The sequence below is a fragment of the Carettochelys insculpta genome, chromosome 4, assembly GCF_033958435.1.
Source record: "Carettochelys insculpta isolate YL-2023 chromosome 4, ASM3395843v1, whole genome shotgun sequence".
NCBI lineage: Eukaryota > Metazoa > Chordata > Testudines > Carettochelyidae > Carettochelys > Carettochelys insculpta.
In genome coordinates this window covers 26,725,999-26,748,841 of record NC_134140.1, presented here as the reverse complement: position 1 = coordinate 26,748,841, position 22,843 = coordinate 26,725,999, and the positions used below count along the sequence as shown (strand labels likewise).

The window sequence follows — 22,843 nt, the reverse complement described above, 5'->3', positions numbered from 1 at the left end:
TCTATAGGCTGAGAGAGATCAACAGTGTTTTGATCCAGTACTCAAAAGATATAGAAAGAGGGAGCATGGGCTGCAAAGAATAATATGGATAAAACTATATTAAAACAATAGAGAGAGATGGCTTTTATAGTTGTGCGAGTGGAAAGACAGATTTTTTATTTTCAGATTTGGTTTGGAAATATGGAAATGCAGTTTCTTGCATTTTAACAGCTCCAGGTGAAAGCTCCCAAATCTGGCATTCCTTCATCCGTCAACATCTGTTGTCCAGTAGGGCCATGGGTCTTGCAGGACCAGAGAGTCCTGGGACTGGGAGAATGAAGGGCCAGCCACATCAGCAGCAGGAGCCCAGAGCAGGGCAGATGCAGCTGGTCTGGCAGCAAGGCGGGGTGGGGAGGGAGAGGGGAAGCAGCCAGGAAGCCTAGGCTGGGAGCAGAAGCAGCAGCAGGGAGCAGTGGTCCAGGCTGGTAAGCTGGAAGCCCAGGCTCACATCAGCTCATTACAGGAAAACAGTGGCCTGCAGAAGCCGTGGCTGGGGCTGTGTGCAAAGCCCCTGGCCAGGGAGCAGTGACTCATTACTGGGGCCCATCAGGAAGCTACAGCCAGGGCTGCTTTGTGAAGCTTCAATTGGGGCTGGACAGGAAGCTGCAGCCCAGGGAGGTTGGGGGTGGGAGCCAGGAGCTGGGAAGCCTGCAGGAGTGAGAGGGGACCAGGAAGCCATGTCAACAGCAGGGAGGGGAGCCCAGGAACAGGAGCTGAGGCCAGGGCAGGGGAGGGGCAGAACCGACCACTGCTGGTCCAGCAAAATCCCTGGTCTGGTGCTGGACCAGGGAGGTTGAATCTGTACTTAATTATTTCATCTAGTGATAGTGAATTTGGGGCAGGGAGGATGAAAGTGGGTAACAAATTTTAAATGATAGAGGATTCCCACATTTTTTTATGAAAAGAGGTTGATCTTACAAATGAACTAAAACCTAGATGATTTGCCCAGCTATGCATGAGGTTACTCTCCTTTTATATACCTGTAATACCATGACCTAGGGACAAAATTTGTAAACCTGGTGACATCCATGACGTTTTTCTAGATTTTCCATTCTGTAGTCAAGAACTGAGTTTGTCCACGTTGCATACCACTACATGCTGAGGTTTTGCAAACACAGACCTTTTGAAAACTTTGTAAATTTTACCATCTCTGCTAACTTTCAACCTGTTCACATTTGAAGTATATCCTGTTTCTTTTGTGATTCATAATAGTTACCCTGCTACATATGTCCAACTATCCAGAACATGGTAATCTTAAGGATATATTGTGTTGCTCTCGGGAAGCATAAGAAAGAAAATCTTAATGCCTTTGAGATTTGAACCTTTATTTTATGTCCAGGTCTGTATTTTATCAGATGTCTTTAGCTGCAGTGTTTTGAAACTGTAATGCTTAATGTGTATGACCCTGTAGTGGTTAAGTGCTGTGTTTTTAATGATTTTCAATTTTATATACAATTTACGTATTTTTAATAAATGTCTATTAATACAATTAATTAAAATGGTATGTACAAATTTAATATGCATACAACTCATACATTTTTTCCTTTCAGAAAACATACATTGCTGATCAATAATGTATTTGCAGTAATGGCTGCATTGTTAATGGCTCTCGGTCAGTTAGCAGGATCATTTGAAATGCTCATTTTGGGCCGCATTGTGATGGGTATTCATGCAGGTGAGCTTTACATTATGCTGTATATACATAGTCCATACTGTGCATCCTTTGCCATCCTAACATCAAGGAGCAATTTCTATGCATAACACCATAGAATTCAATGGGAACAATCAGTATGACTAAGGATGGCAGAATCTAACCCTTAATGGAAAAAACATGATCTGTCTATTCAAGCTGGTTACTATTTTTCATTTTGGTGTTGTTAGTTGCAATGTCAGTGTGAATAAAGTAAAACTAAAGGCATAGAACATTACTATCCATTTTGAATAAAATGTTAGTCTGCTGGCTGCTGACATTTGTCTTGAAAGATCAAAGCGTAGTCAGTGTTGAGTGACTTTTTTTTTTTTGCCCCCACATTTTGTAGTGTTTTTTCCTCTAAGTCATGCATGCTCTTAAAAGTCCATCAGAATTGTGAGCATGTTTAAGGGGAACATATTTCTCTTTTGACACAGCAAAGATACATTCTATAGAGTGAAAAAGTTATATTTAATATTCTCTAGTTGAAGAACTGCTAACCAGGTTGGTTGGGTACTTTTATTTATCTGGTCCATGCTATTGATAAAATGACAAGAGACTGGTACGGTGCATGGTTACACATTCCTCCTTCCTTCTCCCATGCTGCTGGTGATGGTTTCCTCTGGTGGTGCTGGTGATGTTGTTGTCTTTCAGACATCAGAATTTCTAATTGTGCAACCCATTAATACTACTAACAGAATTGCTATGAGAGACATAGCAGCATGTGGGGTTTCCACTGTTAAATCTAGTTTTGCGGTTTCAGTTTCTTGCTACATTGCATGCACATCTCCTTCACCACACACACTTCTGCAATAAACATAACATGAAGGAAGGGTGGAACCAGTGCAGCATTAGCATCCTTTCCTTTGCTTTTCTTTGGCATGGAGCAAACAATGACCCCTTGATGCCCAGAGAATTGAGTGAGGGAAAACTCAGGCCAGGCAATCATCCCATGATTACTGTTCCATGCTGCCCCCACCTGTAGCTGCCTTTTTGAAAGGGAGGTCAGTGCTATTTTAACTCACTCTTTCTGAGCATGTATGTATCCCATCATAGCATCAAACAACCAGATGGAACCTCAAGAGGATATCTAGTCCAGTCTTCTACACTCACGGCAGGACCAAGCACTATCTAGACCAGCTTAGTTCTTTCCTTCTTACCAGTTCTTTTGGGGGGCAGTCAAAAGGACAGTTTCTACATCCTGCCTGCTTTGGATGTCTGGTTGAGTAAGACAGTCTCCCTCCACCTTTCCTCCCCACATGACCATTTGTGGTAATTTCTGTAGAATGGACATTGCAGCAGTAGACCTATGACCTACATGCTTAATTTCAGATACGTAATTGAAGTTATTAGCTCCCTTGGTGATGTGAAGTTACAAGGATACTAATGCATGTGTATGCGTGTGCATGCACACTCACACACTCACACACACACACACACTGCATGCATAGATTCTGTTCTGTTCCATATTGGCTTTTATGCTACCCTCCTCATCCTGGTGCCTGAGATTCAGTGTAAAATCCATTGTAGTTACAGCGATTTCTCTGCTGTTCCCCTTCTTTCACAGGCGTCTCTCTCAGTGCACTTCCCATCTACTTGAGTGAAATCTCACCTAAGGCGATTCGGGGTTCTCTGGGCCAGGTTACCTCAATCTTCATCTGTATTGGAGTTTTCACCGGTCAGGTTTTGGGGCTGCCAGAAATACTTGGAAATGTGAGTATGTGGTGGATGTTGTCCTATTGTGTAGTGCATTTAAAAAGTGACATTGAGGATTGTGACTGTTCCTTCTGTAGGTAGAAAACCACACTACTGTGGTGTGCAGAGGACCATTTTAGAATACAATGACTTCAGTGTCTTCTTTCTTGAAAGTTTGTGTGTGTGTCATGTGTATGTACTTCATTGTCATGAGAGAAGCAAGTAAGGGAGCTGTGGTAGCCAGAGTTTTTATATTGCCACCATTGCAATTAGCAAAGGTATTTGAACTGCATCTCCCTTGCTATAAAAAAGAGACAGCTGCCCTAGCATCCTTTGAGAGGACTTCAGGACTTGGGAACATGTTCCCTGTGTTGATCCAAAACAGCCCAGTTTTGGTGATTTAGCCACCATGCTACAAAAGAAGGTTTGATAGGCTTTTAAGAGAGGGCTGAAGAAATCCTTCACAGGGTAATGAAGGGGTGAGAGTAGTTTTTGTTGGAGGCTGCCTAGCTGGGTTGCTGTTGGAATATTTATTATAATACTGCTGGGTTTTTGTTGCACTACTAATTTGTATGCGAGTGCCATAGAGCCTTGTGTAGGTTCCTTTTTGTTTAAACCTAAAAAAATAATTCTCCTCAGAACAGTTACAGCATGGGCAGCAGCAGGAGATCTCTGTGGCCTCACTTATGTCTCCCAGTGGTGATTTGGAGGGCCTGCATTTAAAACAGTTGTTAATGAGGTAGAAGAAGAATGTGGCCTGAAGTAGTCAGTCATTTTGGGTATGCAGGAATCATTTTCAAGAAAATAATTACAAGAGAAATCTCCAGTCTGACAACAGCAGATTAAACAGCACAAAGTGACTGGAGTTAAGGGTTCCTTCTCTTCCTTTTCTCGACTAGAAATTGCTGGATTTTCCTAGAATTGTTTACATGTTTGTATTTCTTAAGATACAATAAAGGTGCCTGGAGTTTTTCAATAGGGGCTTCTTAACTGACTTCAGAAAATTAGATAAGTAAGTGACAAAGAGGATATCCGGTGACACTAAACAGCATGCAAATGTTTCTAAAATAAATCTTCGTACTGGGTAGTGGTAACATTGTCATACAGTCCTCATCATGGATTACTAGGAGAAAAGGTATGGCTACTTCTGGCGGACTACTGAAATGAGAGTGTCCACTCCATCCTGTTAGAGCCAGGATAACTCCTTGAATAGCTGAGATTATCCTAGTGGCCACTGGATGTCTCCATTACACTGGAGACAGGAAACTGATGCTTATTCTGATTGGTACTTAGCAGCGCTTTTCATGCAGAGATTCACTTTCAAAGTAGTGTGTAGCAAATGCACACACTAATCCTATTACAGTGATACCTGAACTAAGAACTCTCTCTGACGGACAGATCCATCGCCATAATCTTGAGGCGTGAGGGGAATGTGTCCTCCACATACAAAAATATCAAGTGCCCTGTAATGTCTGCTTTTATCCACTGCAGGACTCCTATACCATTTTCTTACGTGGTAGCACTTCTGGGAAGTACTGTCCTTTGCCCCATTCTTCATCCTGATCTTAAATGATCATTTAAACAGCTCCTAAGGATAATACTATGATTCAGTTTGCCCACTGGTTAAAGATCAAATTTATTAGTCAGCACATTGTGGGTGTTCTCCAAAAACTGATGTCAGACTCTCCATAGACCCAACCTGTGGGGAGCCCAAGCTTTTGCTGTTTCATGAGGTCCACACTGCTATTTTTAGTGCACTAGTTCACATGGACCTGGCACAAGTCCATCTGTGTGTCGAACCTGAAGGGCATGCTACCCTCTATAACACAGATGTACCCACTGAGGTCTGTGTCAACACTTGTACTGACTTCAGTGGGGCTGTGATTTTACTCTCCTTCAGCTTTTACATGCTGTTTCTGTTGAAGTCAGTGGGCGTTCCACATCTCTAAAGGCTGCTGAACTAGGGTAGCTATAGAATAGCTGCATACACTATAGCTGTGTCTACACTAGCCGGCTATTTCGAAATAGCCACTCTAGCTTCGGAATAGCGCCCAGCATGACTACACACGCTGGATGCTATTTCAAAGTTGAAATCGACATAAGATGGCGAGACGTCAAAATCGCTATCCCCATCAGAAGGGCTGGAGGGGGTAGGCCGCATCCGCCACGAGGCAGAGGGGCACGGTGGTGTCCCCCAGAAGAGTGATCTCCCGCTGGGGGATGTAGGTCCCTGCCTCTAGCTGGCGGCACAGGCCCAAGTTCCTAAAAACCCGGGAGTTGTGGGTGCTGCCAGGCCAGCCAACATATATGTCCAAGAAGCGGCCTCAGCTGTCCTGGAGGACCAACGAGTGGTAGTCCTTCCTATTCATGAAGTGTCCTCCACTGTGCTCCAGGGCGTGGATGGGGATGTGGGTCCCATCCAGTGCCCCGAAACAGTTAGGGAACCCCATGCTGGCAAACCCCATGATGGCCGCATCCAGGTCCCTGAGCTGCACGAGCCTGTGGAGCAGCAGAGCATTCAGCGTATGGACCACCTGCAGGGGGAAGACGTGAGCACCCATGAGGGGTGTGCAGCATGTGCTTGGCCCTCCCCTAGGGTTTCCCGTTCCCCCCAGGCTCCCCTCCAGGGTCCCCCCTCCCCCCATGGTTCCCCCCCTCCCTCCAGGTTCCCCTTACCTCCATGACGACAGCCCCAACGGTGGCCTTGCCCACACCAAACTGCTGTCCTGTGGATCGGTAGCTGTCTGGAGTGGCCAGCTTCCAGACAGTGATGCCGACCCGTTTCTGGACAGTGAGGGCACGCCGCATAGGAATGCCGGCTCATCCGGAAATTCCAGAGCTTGCGGTCGTCATCCCACTCCCCAAGCACCAGCCGCTCTCACCACTCTGTGCTGGTGAGGTACTTCCATAGCCGGCAGCATGCCCGGTGGGGGGAGGCTGGGAGGGCTACATGGTGGTCTGCGGTGGCTCCTTCATCCCCTGAGGACAGCTCATCTTCTAGGAGATGCTGGGTGGCCTCCCACATGGCACCAAGCAGGGCAGCTACTGCCCCAGGGGCGGCCTTGTGGGCTTCTGGCTGCTGCTGCTTGGGGTCTATGATGTGTGCACGGTGTCTGCGAGTGGTTGTGGGCTCTGCGGACCAGTGCTGTGCAAGCTGAGTGTGCCTGGGAGGGGCCCTTTAAGGAAGCGGCTTGCTGTTGCCCTGGAAGGGCTAGTCCGCCCTGTGACCCTGTCCGCCCCCTTATTCTGATTGGTTGGGCCTGCTTTCGTGTGTAGACGCTCCCCTGTGGGGCCTATTTTGGTTTAGTGCTTTCCTACATCGACATTGAACGTCGACGGCACCAGCCCTGGAGGATGCATGGACACTACGCATCGAAATAGTTTATTTCAATTTTGTTATGTTGAATAAGCTATTTCGATGTAGCGTCCCAGTGTAGATGTAGCTTAAGTGTTATGAATGCATAGCTTCTAAAGAAGAGAGGTGTCAAGCTTGTTAATGCGTGACATCCTGTGGCACCTTAAAGACCAATACGTTTATTTGGGCTGAAGCTTTTGTGGACAAAACCCCACTTTGTCAGATGCATCTGATGAAGTGGGTTTTTGCCCATGCCCAGATAAATCTGTTAGTCTTTCAGGTCCCCAGGACTCCTCATTGTTTTGGCGGATACAGACTAACACTGCTATCCCTCTGATATATATTACTGTGTTCTCCTTTTGAGTCTTTGAAAAATATAGAAGGTGGTCCACATCCATTTACCTAAAGCAATGTCTTAAAGCATAAAGCCTCATAAACATAGTGCTCAGAGTACTGTTTTTTGATCAAGTTGCCTCTCAAAAACGGGTGCAAGATATTTGCAAGTCAACTCTGGTTTAGATACCCATTTCCCAATGTGTTCACATTAAGAGTTCTGTTTGTTTATCACGTGACATATGCCTATCATATGGTTGCCACCTTGCTTTCTTTTTTTCCCTTAAATTTGAGTGTGATGTATTTTACACAGAATTTGAAAAGTGTTCAATTTTTCCCACAGACTATACAATGAGTTTTGGAGAAAATCATGGTGGTTGTGAATGGATTTTACTGGCACTGAAGGGAAATTCTGGAACGTACGAATGTCTTAATTTAAAAACATCCTAGTAGATAGTGCCATTGATTGTAAAGTAGGGAAAACTTAAATGTATAGGAATTTGCAAGTACAAGATCTACAAGCAATTTATAAACCAGAAAAAGAAACCCAATTAATAGTATCTTGATGAAACCTGCAAATCTCATCAAGGGTCATGTCCCTTGTGCTGGTTGTCCTAAATTATGGAAAACTAAATTCTTTATTCAGTTAATCTATGATAAATTGGCTTTGTTTACTCTTATAATTTGTTTAAAAACTGACATACGACTTTTTATTTTTGTTTCTATCAGGGATGGTTGAAAGTTATATTTGTTATGAATTTGGTTTCTTTTTCTATTCATGAATATCTTAATAGTTGAACCTTGACTTCTTTGCATGCATTTGTTATTCATAAGCATTCTCTGAACAGATTGAAAAAATAACCTTTTAAACTATAGTATTATACGTTGTTCTGTCTGTTATTCGTTTGTGTTCACAGTTAGTAAGCTACATCAGATGACATTGTTTCTGTTTCTTGAAAACAGTATTAGAACTTTTTAAAATAATAAAAGAGTAGAGAACAAATAAGACATCCAGTATAACCTTTCAGCTCCATAATAATTTGTATGGCTTTGAGACTGTGCTTATGAAGTTTTGCAGATGATACCAAGCTGGGAGAGGTTGTAAGTTCTTTGGAGGATAGGGTCAGACTCCAAAATGATCTAGATAAACTGGAGAAATGGTCTGAGTAAAATAGGATGAAGTTCAATGAGGACAAATGGAAACTGACTGTTCCTCTCTGAGTACTTTACAAGTGACTCACTAGCATGGAGTACTGCAGAAAGTGATCTAGGGGTCATAGTGGGCCATAAGATCAGTATGAGTCAACAGTGTAACATTGCAAAAAAATCAGAGATGATTCTGGGATGCAGGAGTGTTGTGAGCAAGAAACAAAGAGTAATTCTTTGCTCTACTCTACACTGATTAGGCTTCAGTTGTAGGACTGTGTCCAGTTTTGAGCACCACATGTTAGGAAAGAAGCGGAGAAATTAACTATAGCATCTGCTCAAGACACTCCCTACAAAAGCACAAGAAGAAATCTACACAGACACACTCCTAAAGCCCCAACAAGGTTTATTCTATCTATTGCCTAAGGTCCATAAACCTGGAAATCCCGGACACCCCATTATCTCAGGCATTGGCTCTCTCGCTACTGGACTGCCTGCATATATGGACTCTCTACTCAGACCCTACGCTACCAGCACTCCCAGTTACCTTCAAGACATCACCGACTTCCTGAGAAATTGGTGAGGCTCCAGAGAAGATCAAGTAAAATCATTAGAGGTCTAGAAAATACGACCTATGAAGGAAGATTAATAGAAATGGGTTTGTTTAGTTTGGAAAAGAAAAGGCTGAGAGGGGACATGATAGAAGTACCTATAAGGAGGAGAGAGAAAAATTGTTCTCCTTAGTTTCTGATGATACGGCAAGAATCAATGGGGTTAAATTGTACCAAGGGAGATGTAGGTTGGACATTTAGGAAAAAATTCAACTGTCAAGGTGGTTAAGTACTGGAATAAATTGCCTAAGGTGGTTGTAGACCCTCCATTATTGGAGATGTTTAAGAACAGGTTAGATACATATCTTAGAGGGATGATGTAGATGGTGCTTGGTCCTGCCATAATGGAAGAGGACTGGACTTGATGACCTCATGAGGTCCCTTCCAGTTCTAGTATTCTATGATTCTATATTAAAATGTGTAAATATTTCAGGCATTTTAATGACATCAGTGGTTGTCTGAACGCTTGTTATTATGAATAAGACTCCTATACAAACGAGTGAGTAGAATAAAGGCTTAGATTTGCCAATCAGATATTTCAGTATTCCCAGTAACTCAGTGTATGTCGACTTGATCCACAACCCATTAAAATGAAAATGTTGCCAATCTCCTTTGTGGCAGAGTATGACACTGTCTTTTAAGTGTGGAAATGCCAATGGATGCTGGAACAGTGAAGGTGCAATACTTGTAACTAATGGAGCTATAACTCTCCCTGATAAAACATTTTCATCTCATTGGATTCACATTCTCTGGGTTCTGTGGGTTCAGACGTGGGGAAATGCCAGGTTAGAGTTAGGGCAGGAGAGAGTGAGTCCTCACCTCAAAATAAAAATAACATGCAGCTAGGATTTTTCTGTTTCCTGTATTCATGTTGGGTTATGTGAATTCTTGTTTGGGGACATACTAGCCATACTTCAGACATACATATATATGTATGTATTTTATTTTTTTCTCTTGCGTATTGCCTAGAGCAGGGTTGGCAGCCTGCAGCTCTGAAGCCACATGTGGCTCTTGAAGGAGTCATTTGCAGCTCCCTGCCCTGCCACACCACCACTGAAATAGTAGAACTAAATGTAATTGGTTTAATGGCCGGCAAGGTGATAGGAGGGATCCATCCATTAAACCAATTAAATTTAGTTCCATTATCTCAGCGGTGGCAGGGCAGGGAGCTGCGCATGCTGCAGGTGGGGGAAGTGCTAAGCCTGCGAGAGAGCTCGGGGGTCATGCAGACCCCTGCTTGAGTCACACAGCCATGCTGGAAAGGAGGGAGAGGAGGAGGCAGCAGTGGCGGGAGCTGTGGAAGAGCAGCAGCATCATCGCATGGAGCTGACCAAGCGTATGTGCCACTGCAACAAGCACCTGCAGTTCAAGCTGTATGAGATCTTCTGCAAGAAGGGTGAGGAGCTGCCCCAAGTGCAGCTCGAGGAGCTCATAATCTGTAGGGGGTTAATTCTGGGGATGGGGTGGGTTTGGGGCTGAAGGGAGTTAATCTTGGGGATGAGGGAGAGGGTTTGTGGGCCAAGGGGAATAGAGTCTGAGAATGGGGGGATGGACGTGGAGGGTTGATGCAAACGTTTCTTCTTCCAGTTTAAGAGCTATCCCCAGGCACAGCATTTTCCTTGTCCTGATTTGCTGTCCAGTCCAGGGGTGAAAGTAACTTAAACTTTCTAACCGTACAAGTCATTATGTGTGCTTTTCTTAAAGTAGGTGTTACAGGTCATATAGTTTGACATTATTTATTAAGGACTGTCTCGTATTCACATGCATTGCAGCTCTTGAACTATTGGTTTTGTAACTGAATTTGAAAAAATGGCTTTTCTTGCTAATTTGATTGCAGACTCCTGGACTAGAGTGTCCTGGTGCAAATATTATTTACATGGAATGTAGAATCTCTGTAGGTTCTGCATAGCTTTCGCCACTAGTACAGAGGCAATACTGTTTCTGTTATTTTGTCCTTGTTATATAGGAGAGGAGCTGATGTATCAGCATATTGCTGATACTATTACAACATCTTGCAGAAGGATTCTTAGCTATTTCTGTGTCTTATCTTGCAATACAGACCTTGTAGTGTGTGAATGGAACGTATTAGAAGGAATGTGAAGGACACTGTGATGGCAGATTGTTGAGATTAAATAGAGGTATCTTTGGATTCTGAGATGTTTTCATTGCTTTTAACTCTAAAGCTAGCTAAAAATAGTATGGAATCTGTAGATAGCATCCTCTTTGAGTATAATATTTTTAAAAAGATTAACAGATCTCTGGATACCAAGATCAACAGTCATAATGCTGGTTCTCTACCGTACCTGTTGTGCCAATATTCCCCAATTATTCCAAGTCCTCTTCCCTCCCTTAATTTTGGATAAACATTCGTTTGAACTTCAAGGCTCTGATTCTGACTTCCCTTACACTAGTACAGGTGTAAATAATAGTCTGTTATAGGTCCATGCAAGCCAGTGGAGGTACCTTGGAGCAAAACTGGTTAGAGACCAGAACTGGGCACAGAATATAAGTTACTTTAAAGATATGTACACTAGTGATGTGCTTCTCTGTATCATCCTGGTTGCTATGTTGTAATGTGCTAATAAATCCAACATCATGCTTCAGTCTTCTGTAACCTGAAGCCATTACTTCTTTAGGAAGCCATAGCAACTGTAAATGTCAATTTATACTGTCCCACGAGAATGTAATTGTATTATTGTCAGTAACATGGGAGATATAATATTGCCACTGGCTCCAAAATTATTTAATTTTGTGCATTCTTGGCTTTTTAGCATGTGCAACTTTTAATATGTTATTTTGTGGATAAGGATATTTTGTATAGGAAAGAATATTTCAGATCTGTCACTTCTTCCTAAAGCACTGCCTATCAGATCTTTTTATCCTCTAGTTCCTATGATTTTGTCATTAGATCATGTAGTTCATTTTCCTGTCATGACTGTTCTATGCAGAATATCTGGTAGTGTTTTATCAAGTCTGTTTTTAAAAGTCCAAGTTTACACACCACTTCTTTTGGGAGATTTTCCAACATCTCACATTGGTACATCCCATTGTCAGATGGATTTATCAAATGTTTCCCTCTTCTTTATTTTGTCCCATTGATCCCAGATATAGCTCTATGAGCAAACCTTTCACATTCCTGGGGTATGCATGAGATTTGTGAATTGTCTCTATCACATGTCTGCAGCATTTCTTTTTCATGATTTGCCATGAAATTTTGCGTGCCAGGTGTCTGCCTCAAGACATGTTTTCATAAAAAATTTCAGCCATTTAAGAGAACAACGCTGGGGGGAAATCCATTGTTTTTTCCACATAAAAAAGTTCTGATAACTTTTTTTTTCTTTTTAATCCCTGATCAGCTTTTGATCCCATACTTGGAAGCAGGGGCATGAAATTGACATGAAGGTGGCCTTTGTGACAGGGATGTGCTTTATGCCATCCTTGTAAAAATCTGTCCAACTTATGTCTTTTTTTTTCTTCAAATCACAGATTGCATATGCTCAAGAGAAACCTCTTTGATTTTAGCATTAGAGTCCATCCTCCCTGAGCATTTTGGTGGTAGTAATACGGGCATTGTAGTGCTAAGAGAAGCGCAAGAGGAAATTAATTATTGTAATTCTCACATCAGAGCACAGGCTGCATAATAACCATGGTTTGGAGCTGCACACTGAACAATGAGGGGAAAAACAAAATATCGAATAGCTGCTTTTTTTCCAGCAAAACTGGGCTTGTGTCAGAAAAACCTGCAGAGCATCTACATGCAGCATGTGCTTTGTTGACAGTCTGTCAAAAAACTTGGCACATCGTCCGGCAGCGTTCTAGCTTTCCATGTTGAGGTACAGCTCCTTTCTTGTGTAGATGCTCCAGGGCCCTTTTGTCAACAGACAGGTTTTCCAGTTCACTGGGCATACCTGTTTGCAGAGCTTCCGGTCAGCCATCTGTCAAGAGAGGGCTGGGTAGTCTGACTGCTCTCTGTCAACAGAGCGAATTGCTCTTTCAATCTGCTTCTATATGTAGATGCAATCTGTCAACAGGAATTCTGCCAGGAAATCCCTTCCAACAGTAACTTCTGTCAACAGATGCTTCTCATGTAGAGAGAGCCTGTGAGTCTCTCCCAGTCACAGTTGTAATCCAAGTTACATGTATGTATTCCTCTGCATAGATGGGTTAGACTCCAAGGCATTTAAAGTAGAAACATGTATGCATGTTTGCACTTGCAGCTGGGGTGGTCCATTCTTTGACAACTGTGTAAATAAGGAGTAACTCCATTTTGGGAAACGGAATTACACCAGCACAAAACCGAAATAAATAGGATCTGCCTTGGACCTGAGTTTCAAATTCATTTTTAGATATTAACATGGTAAATTTGCCATGGCTATGTTGTGCTTTGAAGCTGTCACTGAAGCAGTGGGAGCAAGTGCAATTTTTGTTGTTTGTTTTTGATTCCCTTAGGGGAAAAAAGAACTCTATTCAGTTTTTTGAGGAACTGGCAGGAATCTTTGGCTGGTCCTACACTAAAAAAATTCTGCCAGTATAATAATGTCGGATAGTGATGTGATTCTTCGACATTCTTGTACTGGCAAAAAGCCTTCAGCGGAAAAAAAAAAGTCCCTTTGCCCATATGCCATAGTTCATTCAGGGAACCAGTATAAATTATACTGGCAATTAAACTGTTTTTCTGATATAAATTGCATTTCCTCTAGGGCAGTTTGCCCTATAGCAGGAAAAGCATTGTGTAGACTAAAGCCAGGTCTACACTAGGAAGCAAAATCTATTTTAGATGCACAAATCCAGCTACAAAAAATGTGCAACTGGAGTCAGTGTATTTAAAATCAGTTTTTTCCCACTGTCCACACAATAGGTGGTTGATGGGAGAAACTCTTCCATTGATTTTTTTTTTTTCCCCTTACTCCTTGTGACTGCCAGGAGTACTGGGTTTGACAGTTCAATTTAGTGCCTCCCCACTAGGCTTGCTGAATCATACCATCATAGGGTTGGAAGAGATCTCAAGAGGCTATCAAGTCCAACACCCCCACCCCCTCTGAAAACAGGACCAATCCCAACAAAATCATCCCAGCCAGGGCTTTGTCAAGCCTGAACTTAAAGACCTCTAGGGAAGGAGAGTCTACCAGCTCCCTAGATAGCCCATTCCATAACTTCACCACTCTCCTAGTGAAATAGAAGCATGTCAATCTTTCCATAAGTATAGACGTACCCTAAGCCTTTGTGACAAGTGAAAAACGCTTTGCATCAAATGGGACTGAACTGACCTGATTTCTCCTCTCTTGATGTTCACAACTCCACATTAACTGCTGATAATGGGCCGCATCCTCTGTGGCTGAATAGGCCTTGTCAGCTCTGGCCCTCCCCTTGACTGAGACTCCCTCTTTAAACCTTCCTCTGAAAACCCCCACTCATGCATCTGATGAAGCGGGTCTTTGCTCACGAAAGCTTATGCTCCAAAATATCTGTTAGTCTGTAAGGTGCCACAGGACTTCTTGTTGTGTTTAGTTGTACATTTTATATCAAAATGCCAAGAGAACTTTACTAGCTCTCTTTCTAGACTCATTCGTTACTAGATCCCCCAAAGTGACACATTAGAAGTGGGAGATAATTGTTTTTAGAACTATTTACATATGAAACTCTCTTGTTTTGCTGGTTGCCATGTCTTATACTTTTTAAGTGCTGCTTCTGATTCACTGAAATATGTTGCACAGCAGCTACTTTATAATTTTCCATTTCGTTGAAGGCACAATAACCCATCCCAAAACTATGCTACGTTGCTTCTCAAAGCCTTATTGTTGGATCTACTTTTCAGACTTCTCCTTCTTAAGACTTTGTGCTTGACTCAGACTCAAAGGCTGCTTAGTAACTAATGGTGCATTCTAAATTTAGTTAAAGCTGTAAAGAATTGTTCACAGGGAGAGACAGCCTGCAGGTAGAGACTAAAGACATGATCTTGCTGAGATATGATGGCTGACTCACTGCTGAATATTAGCATGATTACATGGGGAATAATCCATCTACCTCTAGTGCTTTGTATCCTTTAATGTTGTGTATTTATATATATATATATATATATATAATATATACACACACATGCGCACACGGGGGCAGGGGGGAGAGAGAGAGTGTGTGTGTGTCATATATATGCAGATTTCCTGCCATTGAAATACTTACGGCAGTAGTCAAAGTTATTTCTTTGGGAAGGAATCATTCTGATATTACTTCATAACACAGTATTAAAAGATGTTAGGTTCCAGTCCTGCGGTGGAACTTGCATGGATAAATTCCTGGTGCCTCCTGAAGCCTCATTTAAGTTAAGCTTCTTCAGAGAGATCTGTCAACAAAGAGGCATACTAATTGCACATGAATGTTACACTTTCATGCCAGAGTGCTGTTTTAAACTGGAATCTTTTATTAAAAGGGTGGGTTTTTTAGTTTTGTGTTTGGGGTTTTGTTTGTTTTGTCAGAATCCAACACACACACAGAAGCAGGGATGCATTAAACCCAGTGTTGGAGCATCTTTAGTGAGCATCAGTCTCTTCTGAGGCCACATTTGGCTCCCCAGAGCTATGCCCCTTTCATCTCTTCAGCACAGTTTCAAACCTTAAAGGAATCATGGGCAGGCAAATGTAACCCCAGTGTTCTCTCCAGATCTTATGTCAGAAAAAGTTACACTTATGCTTATAGAAAGAGAGTCTGAGTGCTGCATAAGCAACCTCCATAGCGTCTCTCTACCCATAATTAAAATTTTGAAGAATAACAGAGTTAAATCTAGGCCCTCATTCAGCAAATTGCTTACACATGTACCTGACTCTGAGCACATGAATAATAGTCCCATTGCCTTCAGTAGGATTACTGCCCTGAACCAGGGCTTAAGTGACTGTATTACAATGCACATAAACTCCAGCTATCAGCAAGACATTGAAATCCTACGTCACTTTGAATAGTAAGGAGAATTAGTCCAAGAATAGACTTGGGTCATCTTGATGATTTAAAAAAAAAAACAAAAAACAAAAACTTTTTATTCTAGGGTTAGAAATAAACTACCAATAGACAACATAGGATGAGATCTTGTGCTCTGGCTCAAAGTAACAAAGCACAGAACTCACAGCCTGGTGGTGGTAAGTGGAGACTAATGGGGCTTTAAGATGCTTTTTGTGACCTCCTGATCATTATGTGCATCATCAACTTTCAGCCTGCACTTCAGGGTTTTCTTGACGAGGAATAGATTTAAATGTGATTAGGCACTTTTCTGAGCAGAGGGCTCAACTTTATAAAGCTGTGTCAACATTGCATTACGGGTGATCTCGCTGCTATTAATGGGCACCCAACTCTACCCCTTCCAGATGTCAGAGAGCTGGATGGGGGCAGCAAGTGTTAAAGGCAAACTGTTCTCTTTGAGGCATGCCTTTGGGAGCTGAATTTTATTTATCTTGCAGCGACGAATGTGATCTACCTCTCTGTGGCACATAAGGGCAGAGGATGTAGTTTTTCTTAAGCCATTTTCTTGTCATATAGCTAAGCATTTCAACCTAATTACAAGCTGTGAGTTGCTGAGCTGGAACTCAGAAGCCACCCAGTGCAAGACTAAAGAAGCCTTTGGTCCATGACCTGACAACACAGTGTCCCTGCTAGGAGCCTGCAGGTTAATGAATGTTGCTGTAGGATTTTATAGTAAGACCCGTGTGCATTTCTTTCTCTGTTAAATTTATTGTTGTAGCACTGGAATTATACACAGGATTTTATCAAACCTGTGTCAGAAGGCTGTGGGGTAAAACTACCCCATGGGAACACTAGCACAGCTTCTCTGCAACCAGCCCTTTGAATGCTGACTTTGATTCATGTAGCCCCAAATATTAAAAAATTACGCTGGGGCACTTTGATTCTAGCATGTTTACAAACTGTCTGTATTTGCCTGTTGTCACCTGCGTGGGGCTAAATAATTAATTAAATAACACAAGACATTGCAGCAGTGAATCTTCCCATTGCAATTAAATGCTCTTATTTAAAATATATTTATATATATATTTTTTTTTAAAAAGTCGAATATGTTGCAAGACTGAGTTCCAAAGAGTTTAGGAGTACTTCATGACTGACCACTTCTTTGTAACATGCTCAAATTCTTGACCCTGTGCTGCATTTTTTAAGCCTGAAAAATAGAGAAGATAATTCGGCTGCATAGGGACTGAGCCCTGTAGGTGAAATATCATCAAGCATTATGTTGGTACTGCGCAGGTATCAGTGAGAAGGTAAAGAAGTGATACTGATTTCTCTCTCTTGTTCATGCCAGAACATCTGCTAATGCCTACAAGTCCTTTAGTAAATAGTGAGTCTTTAAAATATGTTAAACTGTGTCTTCCTTTCATGCCAAAAAAACCCCACTAATTATTCTATATTCCTGGAATATTTAGACTCTTTTTTAGTTACAAAGGCTAGTAGCTTTTTTTCCTGATATTTGCATTTGCTGTCTGCATAACGGTATTGTGGCAGATAGGACATCCTGCAATGATGATGGAATATATTTTCTAATATTACTTTCCAAAAAAGTGCATTTATTTTAAATATTTCTCATTAATATGTCAACTGTTGAAAATCATTCCCTTCTACCAAACACATGCAGTGTTTGTGTGATTTTGTTAAAAAAAAATTATTTAATCCTAACAGAAATGGTGGAAATGATGCAGTAGTCACTTGTAGAGTGCTACATCTTTAAAGGTGAAGTGTAGAACAGCTGTTATTTCAAGAGCATGGAAATTAGTTTGAGAATAACAAGCCAATGAGTTCTCTGTACCTTGCCCAGTAGAGTAGAGCTGGGTGAAAATTTTCATCCAAAACTATGTTTTGGTAAAATTGCAGATTCGGAAACACCAAATATTTTGCAATTTGTTGTTGGTTTTATCAGCTTGTTTGTGTTGGGAGTCGGGGAGGCAAGGGAAACAAAAGAGTCAAATCAGTTTGATGTCTTTGCAGTGAACCTTTTCCATTCAAAACTACTGTTTTGGTATTTGTTTTATTTAAAAAAAATTGAAATGGCAAAACATTTTTTCTACTGTTTTTTAATTTTTGATTAGCTAACATTTTTGAGGAAAAAATGTTTTGGTTAGATTTAAAGTCACATTTGTTTATAGAGTTGCCTGGAATTTTTAAAGAATTATTCACACTGCTCTACTAGTGAGCAAAATGTCTGGGAATCTGAATACCGTTGTTTAATGTTGCATTTTTCACCCTTTTTTTTTTTCTACCATACTTTGGTAGGGCCAAATCCAAACCCTGATAAAATTGGTAGAAAGACTTCCACAGAATGTAGTGAGTTTTGATTGAAGATTGAAATGTCACTGTCTCCAAACTCTTGGTATCCATATGCTGGCAGTTGTCTTGATAGAAACTGTTAACACTTTGGAAAGCTCAGGCTGGAGACAAGCATCAGAGAGAACTGGGACACCAGTAGGGGAAATATTAAGTCTACAAAAGAGAGAATATTTTATTTCAACTGCTGTGTCCAGTGCCTTAATAGACTGGCAGCAAAAGTAGCAATTGCATGTCAGGTTCTGTTCATTCCCTTCATCATGGGACGGAAGCATGCTGAAGTGCAAATGGGAGATTCAGAGAATTTAGCTGACAAACTAATAAATTTCTATGGAGCACGTGCTAACCGAGGTTTCCAGAATACTTTGCCAGTTTTTGGTTTTTTCCTGCAAAAGAATTTTTTTGCTCGGGTTCTAGAGACGAACTAGAACAATTCCAGAGTGATTTCAAGAAATTCGGTAGGATGGAGTGAGAGACCTGAGATACAAAGACATTTACAAAAAACAAACAAACAAACAAACAAAACCACAACCCCACAAACATGAGAGAGTGACAGAGAGAGAATGTTGGGGGTGGGTTCAAGGAACCTAGAATTGAGGGCCTAAATCATGAGGGAAGTGAATAAAAGCAGAATGTGATTTTGAAGTATTTTAGCGCCTGACTCAAAGACCATTGAAATTAATAGAAAGTTTCACAGATTCTTAGTGCCAGGATATTTCTGAACACACGTGCAAGAGGAAAACAACAGATTGCTCAATTTCCAAAATCATTAGCGTACTGGGGAAGTCAGTAGACTTGGCAGGTCTGTGTGAGCTATAAAGTCGATGTACATTCAAATGTGTTGTTAGGAGATGAGGACACCTTTATTATTGCTTTAAATAAGGACTGTGTCTAAGGTCTTTTTTCCCTTTTTGTAAATAAGAAGTAAAATACTTCTATAAAGGAAACAAAAGAAGATCAATATCTTGTACAGTAGAATAGATTTTTATGGTACTGTACTGGCTTGAAATTTATTGTAAGGACAGAATTCATTCTCGTTCGTAGCTTTTCACAATAATATTTTTAAAGGCTTATTTAGAGAAAAAAGTGAAAAACTGAAAAGCCATAGAATATGGATTTAGTAAGGGGTAAAGGTTTATCACAAATAAGACTTCATAGGCTGGCAGCACATTAATAGTAATCTACAAAAGCAATCAGCTTTTTTTCTCCTCCCATGCACAGTGTTCTTAGCACTGTGGAAAAATGTGCAAGAAATCTAAGGTACTAATCAAGAGTCCTATTCCTATGCATCACTTTCACAAACTAAATATAATTTTAGAATTTTTCTGTACTTTCCTACTTTTCACAGTGTTTTGGGAAGACATGATGGGCTCTAAATAGAAATAAGATGAGGGTTTGACTGTTAAAAAATGAGGAAATGATCTCATAATAACTGCGAACGAAGCAAAAGAGTAATTTACAGTAGCTGTTTATTTTGTTGTATCATCTTTTTGTTTTATACAGTTTTGTTATTCCATTAAGAAGTGGCCATCTTATTGTCAGTCTTAGATCAGTTAAAATATCTGTCTTGTTTCATTATGCAAAAATGTAAATAGACTATTGCTTGTTCCATCTCAGCTAATGTCTACGTTGTTAGGTATGGATGTGATTCCGTTGCTCCTGTACACATTTTTGTGCTAGTTTAGCACAAGTGTCAATGGTAACATAGTTGTGCTGACTACAAACCTGCCTGAAAGTGGGGTAATTACTTGGCAGGGCTTTGCTGTGCCTCTCCTACTGCTCCCTAAACCTCACTGCTCTTTATACTTGTGGTGGCTCAATGAGCTTTTGCATTAGTACGTGTATAGGAGGCAGGGGAATCCCATCTCCTAGTTGATAGAGTAGAAGTTGCTATTTATAGCCGAACAATTCATGATACTCCCAATGTAAATAAATTCCTTTCTTCCTGAGTGCTTGAGACTAAAAAATAGGCCTTGCAGCATTTATAGTGAAGGGTGCTGTTCAGTGTCCCCTGTTAGCTGAGAGCTTGGGTGACCACCCAGGAGAGATTCACGTACTGCCCAACTGATTAACAGAGCACCCACAGTGCCCCCAGCCAATAGCATGTGTTCCTACTTGTTAGCCGGTGGCCAGGTAATGTACGGTGAGGTACCAACTATGCCCTTGTTATCATCCAAGTTTAAAACTACAAGAGCAGAGAGCTCGTCGCTGCAAGCAGCCAAGACAGGCTGACGGACTCCCCTGGGTCCTAAGCAACCCAGTTTTTTACTGTTAGAGCAGGCAGCTCCTAGCACTCTTACCTATGGCCAGGCTGTTGTAACCAAATGGTTAAAGTTCTTTTGTTGTGCCGGCTGTGTTGCAGTGACAAAAGGGTTAACAAAATAGTTAGGCTTGAATCTTAACTAGTTACAAGTTTATTAAGCTACAGTTATAAGCGTGTGGTTACAAAAGGTTATTGTTTACTTCTTATATGCTAGCAAAGTACAGGTGTTAACAAGTTACGTTACAATCCAATACAAAGATATCTGTTACCATCTAACACAATGATATCTTGATACTAGTTACAGAGCTCTAATTCTTTAGCTGTGCACAAAAAAAAGTCAGAGACCTAGCATGGGTGTATCTTACCCTCTCTGCGTCTCCTCGATACCAGCGTAGCCAAGCCGGATCGGTCACTCAATTCCGACGGAAAGACGAATACGAGGTTGGGCGTCCCCAGCTGTGGACCTCGGGAGGCAATCACCTGACCCGACCAGCAGGAAGTTGGTCGAATGCACTCAAAGTTAGAGTTCTGCTGGACCCATCTTTTATACCCCTTTTGGGTTACGTATTCTCTTTCTTATCTATGGTGCCAGATCATACTGGTTTGTCTTTGTGACTCCAGTTTGTTACAAGGGCATTTCTACTTAGTTTGCACTTGTAAGACAAGAGATAAACAATTTAGGAGTACAGGACATTCTTTTGTGCGGGCGGGGCACGTCCCCTTCTGAGTGATTGTGTGTGTGCATCATATTGATCAATGCCAGCTGGGGTGATTTCTTGAGGGTTCACCCCCCCTCTCTCATGTTGACAGTCTGGCCTGTTAGCCTTCTAGCTGTACTTTCTGCTTCTCAGGGTCACGATAAGCCAGCATATCTGGGCCTCAATGAGGGCATCAAAGACTGTGCTGTCAGCAGCCATTTCCGTGCCCTGTGTGCTCCTCAGTGGGGGGGGGCAACGAGCAAGCTGGCTTGTAAAGGGGAGACTCTGTCTGGCTACACTACTGGTGGTGCAGATTTGCCTTGGTGCACATAACAAAATTTATTCTGCTCATGGATAGGAAAAATTACAGGGAACACTGGTGCCGTTTCAGAAAAATACTGAGAAACGAACAGCATCGATGGCTGAGAGTAGAACTAGTTGGAGAATCACCCCCCCCACGCGCATGCGCGCACACACACCCTGTGGAAATTTTTGACTTCTCAGCAGAAAATCCAAGTGAGAACATTTTGATTCAGAAATGCCACTGTAGTGCCTCAAGGGAGTTGTTTGGGTATCCTATATTCTTGTTCTCTGGGGGATGGACTCCTGCCTGAGTTATGTCTCTCAGGATGCATCATGGTCTCCCCGGTTGCTAGACCCATGGCTGCAGTGTATTATGGGAGATGATGTATTTTGGGGGATCCAGCCAGTACAGGAAATGCAGTTAGGGGGCGCCCAAACTACACCACTCTGATGGCAATCTGAATCAACCTTTTTTTTGTGGCGGAGGTGCCTGGGTGGTGGTTGAGTTTTTAATGAAACGTCAGAATTTTCCACAGGAAGCACCTGCTTATACTGAAAAAAGTATTTTGTTAAAACCCTAATTTTCCATTCACAAAGAAAGAAAAATGGCATGTTGAAAGATGGGCTCTGATACTGATGAAGAAATAAATTCCAGAGCACTTAGAGAGGCAGTGTGAGCACTTGATAATGCAAGGTGCTGAGCATTGCCTCAATCCAGCAACGCCCGTATAAATACATGCTGGAAGCACAAGGAGCCCTTCTTCTTTGCTCATCAGCTTTCAGGATCAAATCTGTAATTAGGGTGGAAGAAATGAAATGAAATCCCCAGTAACAGGCAGAATGAAAATCATATTCTATGATCCTGTTAAAATGAGACAACTGGTAAGGTTGTTATTCCAATATTATTTCCAAAATTAGAACGTAAGAAATTTTAGAAACAGAAATTTAGCAAGGGTCCATTTTGGTTTTCTGAGTTAATGTTAATCCTGTTTTTCTTGTTTAATTTTTTTTCCACGATAGCCTAAATATTTCCATTCTTTCTTCAAAGGAAAACCCAGATTTCCCTTGATAGAATTTCTTTAATTCGCCTTCCTCAGAAACCCTACTTTTGAAGTACTTTGCCCTGGGTTCTCCATGTGCTCCTACTTTTAAATAATGACAGTGTTCAGTGTTGTGATCAAAGTTCAGTGACTTTCAAAGACTATTATGGGAAGAAAAGTTTAAATGTAAAATCCATGAAGGTGGTCGTTTTTCATGATGTCTCCATACATTATATTTTTTCAGTTGATTTTTGCCTTGATGGCATGCCAGTATGTAATATGTATATATTTGTAAACGAAGTCTAATATTAAACCCAGAAGACCTGAGTTTAGTATGCTAGGTTTCCACTTTCTTTTAAAT

At 41.5% G+C, this 22,843-nt stretch overlaps 1 protein-coding gene across 1 annotated transcript in view; it reads left to right on the top strand.

The window, feature by feature from the left end:
* Positions 1–22,843, top strand: part of SLC2A9 (solute carrier family 2 member 9) — a 154,267-nt gene that overhangs the window by 21,121 nt on the left and 110,303 nt on the right. Inside the window, exons 4-5 of the mRNA XM_074992496.1 lie at positions 1,590–1,714; positions 3,297–3,442. Of these exons, the coding sequence (XP_074848597.1) occupies positions 1,590–1,714; positions 3,297–3,442 (271 nt within the window). The remainder of the gene's footprint in view (positions 1–1,589; positions 1,715–3,296; positions 3,443–22,843) is intronic.